This window comes from Formica exsecta, unplaced genomic scaffold (assembly GCF_003651465.1).
Source record: "Formica exsecta isolate Colony F162 unplaced genomic scaffold, ASM365146v1 scaffold21, whole genome shotgun sequence".
NCBI classification, from domain to species: domain Eukaryota; kingdom Metazoa; phylum Arthropoda; class Insecta; order Hymenoptera; family Formicidae; genus Formica; species Formica exsecta.
The window spans coordinates 2,718,387-2,723,439 of NW_021849398.1; the positions used below are offsets into that span (position 1 = coordinate 2,718,387).

At 35.5% G+C, this 5,053-nt stretch overlaps 2 protein-coding genes across 2 annotated transcripts in view; both read right to left on the minus strand.

The window, feature by feature from the left end:
• Positions 1 to 1,853, minus strand: part of LOC115235016 (regulator of microtubule dynamics protein 1-like) — a 2,519-nt gene extending 666 nt beyond the window's left edge. Inside the window, exons 1-5 of the mRNA XM_029806495.1 lie at positions 1,090 to 1,853; positions 906 to 1,009; positions 639 to 836; positions 319 to 567; positions 3 to 169 (exon numbers count right to left, since the gene is read on the minus strand). Of these exons, the coding sequence (XP_029662355.1) occupies positions 3 to 169; positions 319 to 567; positions 639 to 836; positions 906 to 989 (698 nt within the window). The 5' untranslated portion in view covers positions 990 to 1,009; positions 1,090 to 1,853. The remainder of the gene's footprint in view (positions 1 to 2; positions 170 to 318; positions 568 to 638; positions 837 to 905; positions 1,010 to 1,089) is intronic.
• Positions 1,854 to 1,997: 144 nt separating this feature from the next.
• The window catches only part of LOC115235013 (caprin homolog), a 4,974-nt gene continuing 1,918 nt past the window's right edge, over positions 1,998 to 5,053 (minus strand). The window contains exons 5-7 of the mRNA XM_029806494.1: positions 4,296 to 5,053; positions 3,914 to 4,205; positions 1,998 to 3,774 (exon numbers count right to left, since the gene is read on the minus strand). Of these exons, the coding sequence (XP_029662354.1) occupies positions 3,551 to 3,774; positions 3,914 to 4,205; positions 4,296 to 5,053 (1,274 nt within the window). The 3' untranslated portion in view covers positions 1,998 to 3,550. The remainder of the gene's footprint in view (positions 3,775 to 3,913; positions 4,206 to 4,295) is intronic.

A 5,053-nucleotide genomic window follows, 5' to 3' on the forward strand; every position in this document is an offset into this window, starting at 1 on the left:
CGGCATTCTCATGATACATCAATGCTTCTTCAAAGGACGAAGTTGGCGGATCTTCAAATATAACAGATACTATCTTTCGTTGATACCATGCCAAACTTGAAATCTCATAACACCAGCATCCAAGCATGTAAAGTGACGTTGCATCAGTAGGTTTTAATTCTGATGCTCTCTACAATGTGAATAACATAATAATGTCAACTAATTTCCAAATTACATTTTCTATATCTTGTTTTATAAAATTCAATATTTTATTATTTTTTACTGATAAACCAATATTTGTGTTTTATACATGCTTAAATAATTTGTCAAATAGCCTACCAGCAAATGTTTTTTAATGTTATACAATTCTTTAATATGTGCTTTTGTGCCTTCTAAAGTGCCTTTACTATTAAGGAATATAGACATCCATTTATGAACAGCATAGTGATCTTCTTGAATATCGAGAGCTTTACATATCAAATCATATCCTTCATAAATCAACTTCCGTGCTTCAACATCGCTGGCCATTTCAGACATTTTATAAATGGCTCTGCATAAACGCCACAAGATGTCAATATCCTTACTATCCTATATAAAACAAATAAATGTATAATAATTGTAATTATACTTTATAAAGATAATTTACAGAATTTAATTACCTTATATTTTGACAAAAGATTGTATATACTTTTATAATCTCCTTGATCAAAGAGTGCATCCACTTTGGCGAGAAGAACCTCTTTTGTTGTAATTTGTGTTTCAGCTACATCTTTGTTCTTTATGAATCCCCACATTCCCATTGCAATGAATGGCGACATCATCCATAGCTTCCTGATAGTTTGTATAACATCTTCCTTCTGAAAAAATGATTTTTTGATGTTAATAATGGGATATGTTAGATATTCTGTTAGAATTTTGTTTCATACCTGATGTGCTGAATAAATATTTTTATATAGAATTCTTTGTAAAATTCTATAGTTTGTAATACGATAAAGCCTCTGTAGTAACATCTTATATCTTGATACAGTAACTGTGTTGATTAGATAATATTTTTGAGAAGATATATAAGCTAAATTAAATCAGTGTAACAAAACTAAAAGTTTAACTTACAAATTGCACTGTTGCGACTATTTAAAAACAATTATTTTAATTGTATAACAATTTATAGTTTCATAACAATGACAGCAATTTTGATACAAGATAAACATTCATTAAAGATCATATTGGAGGCATTTAATTATCGTTGCAAGTAAAAGAGATAAAATAAACTTCTTATATCTGACAAAAAAGATAAACTTTCTGATTGATCTACACTAAAAGAGGAAAAGGCAATGAGAGACATCCTATTTTTCAATATTTACATAAATATTTAGGGTGATTCAGTAATTCAGGAGTGAACAAAAAATAATGATAATCAGGTTAAGTTAGGAGGATCTATGTTGTCCTTGTTTGTCATATTTCGCGCGCGTTGAATTTCTTTCGCAAGTTAATACTTCGCTATCTCTTATCTAATTAAAAGCTATGAAGTGCGTTAGAGAAAGAGATGGATAACTCTAATAAAGAATGGTGTGTGTAAGACTATCTCTCTTCAAATGTCACATGTCACGTGATCCGGAAGCACGCTGATTCCAAGGGGATGGGAAGAGAAATAAACAACCGGGAAGTTGATCTAAAATTTAAAAAAATAAAGATTCTACCATACAGCTCGAGTAATCCCGAAATCGGTTAATGCGGAATCTATATGTGTATGTGTATGTCATTGACAGTTCGTGTAAATTTTAATATGTAAATGAGATTATATTTGAAACAGCGCGCTCTCTCTCTTTCAAGCAATGATATATTATTAATTAAAGAAGCATCACACTCGATGTATGTACATTAATCTTATACAATAAATAATATTGAGCAACACTTAATAAAATATTAATGATTATATAAGATCGTTGAAGAAATACTCGATTAAATTTATATATATAAAGAATCAAAATCAAATCACCGAGAATAAAGCTCAGTTAAACAGGGTTGAATTAGATCTTTATTTGGAAGATACATAGGCATTCGTAGGATAGTTTAACGTAATAGTGACGGGGAAGGATAGGAAGGTGATTAAACACAAATGTACAAACAAAATATGATATTTTTCATCGGTGTGGAGCGTGACTTATCGGCAGTGCACTTTTAACACATCTTTCTTTCTTTGAATCTAGGCAATAATTGTACACTGAACTCGACTTATACGCTAAGAGCTCCGCACGCTCTTTCTCTCTCTCTTCCTCTCTTTAATCGCTTCCTCCGTTTTAAAAATAATTATACGTTTTTTTTTCTTTTTTTAATACAAAAAAAATTAGATAATGCATTATATTGTAAATGAGGACATCGCACCGCAATCTCTTTCGCTTGGCGGTGTAAGGCATTATACGAGGAATTTTGGAATTACGCAGAAAAAAACAGAAGGAAGGGAGCGATAGCAATCCGAAATGTGTATAGTGTCACGATGTATATGTATCTCTATATGAAAAAATGTCGTCCTTTCCAGATCTTTATATATCATGACTCATTACAACTTTCTCAAATTACCATCTCGATACAAAATTTTTAATTGTTTTATTTTTCAAGTTCGTATGCCAGATACGAAGTACGAAATCGAAAAAATATTTTTAGCAGTTTAGAGAAGGCATTGCTCGCTATGTCCTCTTTTTTTCTGGTATCTTAAAAAATTCTCTCTGGAAGCGATGCGCCGCAAGACGAAGAGATGGTCGTGCAGATCGCCTACTATATATATATATACTTATAATCATCTTAACGTTATTTTTTAAATACGTTCCTGTAGTCTTTACATGAAATATTTGAGAGTTCTTTTCTTTTTTTTTCTTTTTTTTAATAATTTTTTTTCTTTTTTCGTTAATCTGCTGTTGTTGCCCTGTGAAACCTGCCTTCTGTCACATAATACAATAATACTTGCACGGTAGGTTCACGCTTCTGAATTTGGTTGATTTTTTTTATATATCACAATGTGTTACCTCTGTATCGTCTTTTTTTTATTAACATTAATCTTCTCTTCATAATTACAGACACCAAATTCAAATGCAAAGTTTTACTTTTTCAACGTCATATTTAAGAAATATCCTAAGCCGCAAGTCTCCGCAAATGCCAACATAAGATTCTTCAAATTTCTTTTTCGTTATCATTGTTATGTACAATACATATTGTACATAACTTTATAAGAAATTATTACATTAAATGCAAAACTATATTTTTTGTGTACAACTCTAATCAGTTTTATCTTATCAAAGATACTTAATATATGTGCAAATAGATTAAAAAAAAATATGTAATACAGTTGCTATTGCATTACAGAAACTACATCAGTCACTTAATCGATCTTTATCGATATCAACGTTTGCATATTAATACTCATGCACGCGATACCTACTACTTTGAAATCTCACTTCATATTGCAAATGCATCATCGACTTAAGCTTTTTCGTAAATAGACAGTTGAATTGTAATCGCAGAATCATTTTTATAGTGCGTTTCACTGCGTATTTACGCTAGCGTTTTCCTCTCTCGCTTATTGCGCGGGATGAGGTTTGCCGCGTGGTGTATACCCGCCACGGTTGGTCCTATTCTGTCCTCGATATTGTCCACGACCAACGCGCTCATTGCGCGCACCCCTCGCTCCTCCACCACCACCACGCTTAAAGCCGGTGGAATATCCATTATTTCCGTCGTTGTTACCCCAAGAACGTTGCTGATATCCGTTCTGGTAATTGCTATCGTTGCGGTAATACGTGCCTAGAAAAAGAAATGGATAAAATTTATCCCATATCTCGACTTTTCATATCAAGAGAGAGATTTATCCAAAGAAATTATAAAAATCTTTTTCAGAAAGATCTTATGTAATATAAATATAAATATTTTATTATTCTCTTACCTTGTCCTCCGCGTCCATTTTGTTGATAATTATTCCTGCCTCTGCTATTATAGCCGTTAGTGGTCCCCCTTCTATTTCCCCTTCCTCTGTATCCACGTTGTTGATCACCCCAAGTCTGCTGCGATGTCTGTTGTGGCGATACTTGCTGGGGATCTTGAATAGATTGCTGTTGTTGATCGGACTGACTCCAATCATTGGTCTCGGTCATCTGACACCAATCAACAGATTCAGTCTGTTGTTCCAACGATGAGTCCGTAGTAGTAGTTTCATTTTGGCCATTCTCGATTTTTTCCTATACAAAGTTTACGAATCATCGAAAGTCGATAACAATATCAATCATTTTTTTTTATCAATTTTATGCCCAGAGAAGAATTGGACTTACCTCTGTGGACGTTTGAGTCTCTTGTTGATGTGGTGATCTTTGTTCATTAAAATTTTGGGTCTGTCCTTGTGGCAGTTGTTGTACCACATTTTGTTGCTGCTGTGATTGTTGAGGCTGAAAACCGGTCGGATGTTGCGGACTATATTGCAAGTTCGGCTGCTGATGCGAAGGCGGCATCGGGATTGGTGGCGGTGGATTAGGATTCGCGAATCCAGGAATGTGCGACATATCCTGCGGTGGTTGGTGCTGGTATATGACTTGTTGAGGAACGCCTACGGGTGTGTTTGCGAAGTTTTGATTCGTAAAGGTCTGTGTAGGAATGGGCGCGTTGACTGTGGGAGGAATGTGCGATACGATGGGTGTTTGCGACGTGACATCCGGTGAATCGAGCTCGGATTCTTGTAAGAAGAAGAAGTTCGGCGTGCCTATAACATCATTGATGCGGGGCGCTGGTGGAGGTTGTTGCTGGGATTGTTGTTGGGCTTGCTGCTGCTGTTGCGGAACAAAGCTGGTGGCATTTGTATAGTAAGGCGTGTCGACCGGTGCGGCTGGATGAGGCGGCATAGGCTGTGGAACGACCGAAATGGGTCCCGAGACCGGAGCGGCGCCGGAAACAACAGGGAGCGGCGCAACTTGGACTGGAAAGTTTGGAATGGGTATCATGGGTTCCGGTGGAATGTGCCTGTCGTTGCCATTATTGTATTCTTCGTTGACCTGTTCCTGCCCTGTCTGTGGATCGGTAAGCGTCGTGTCCGCTA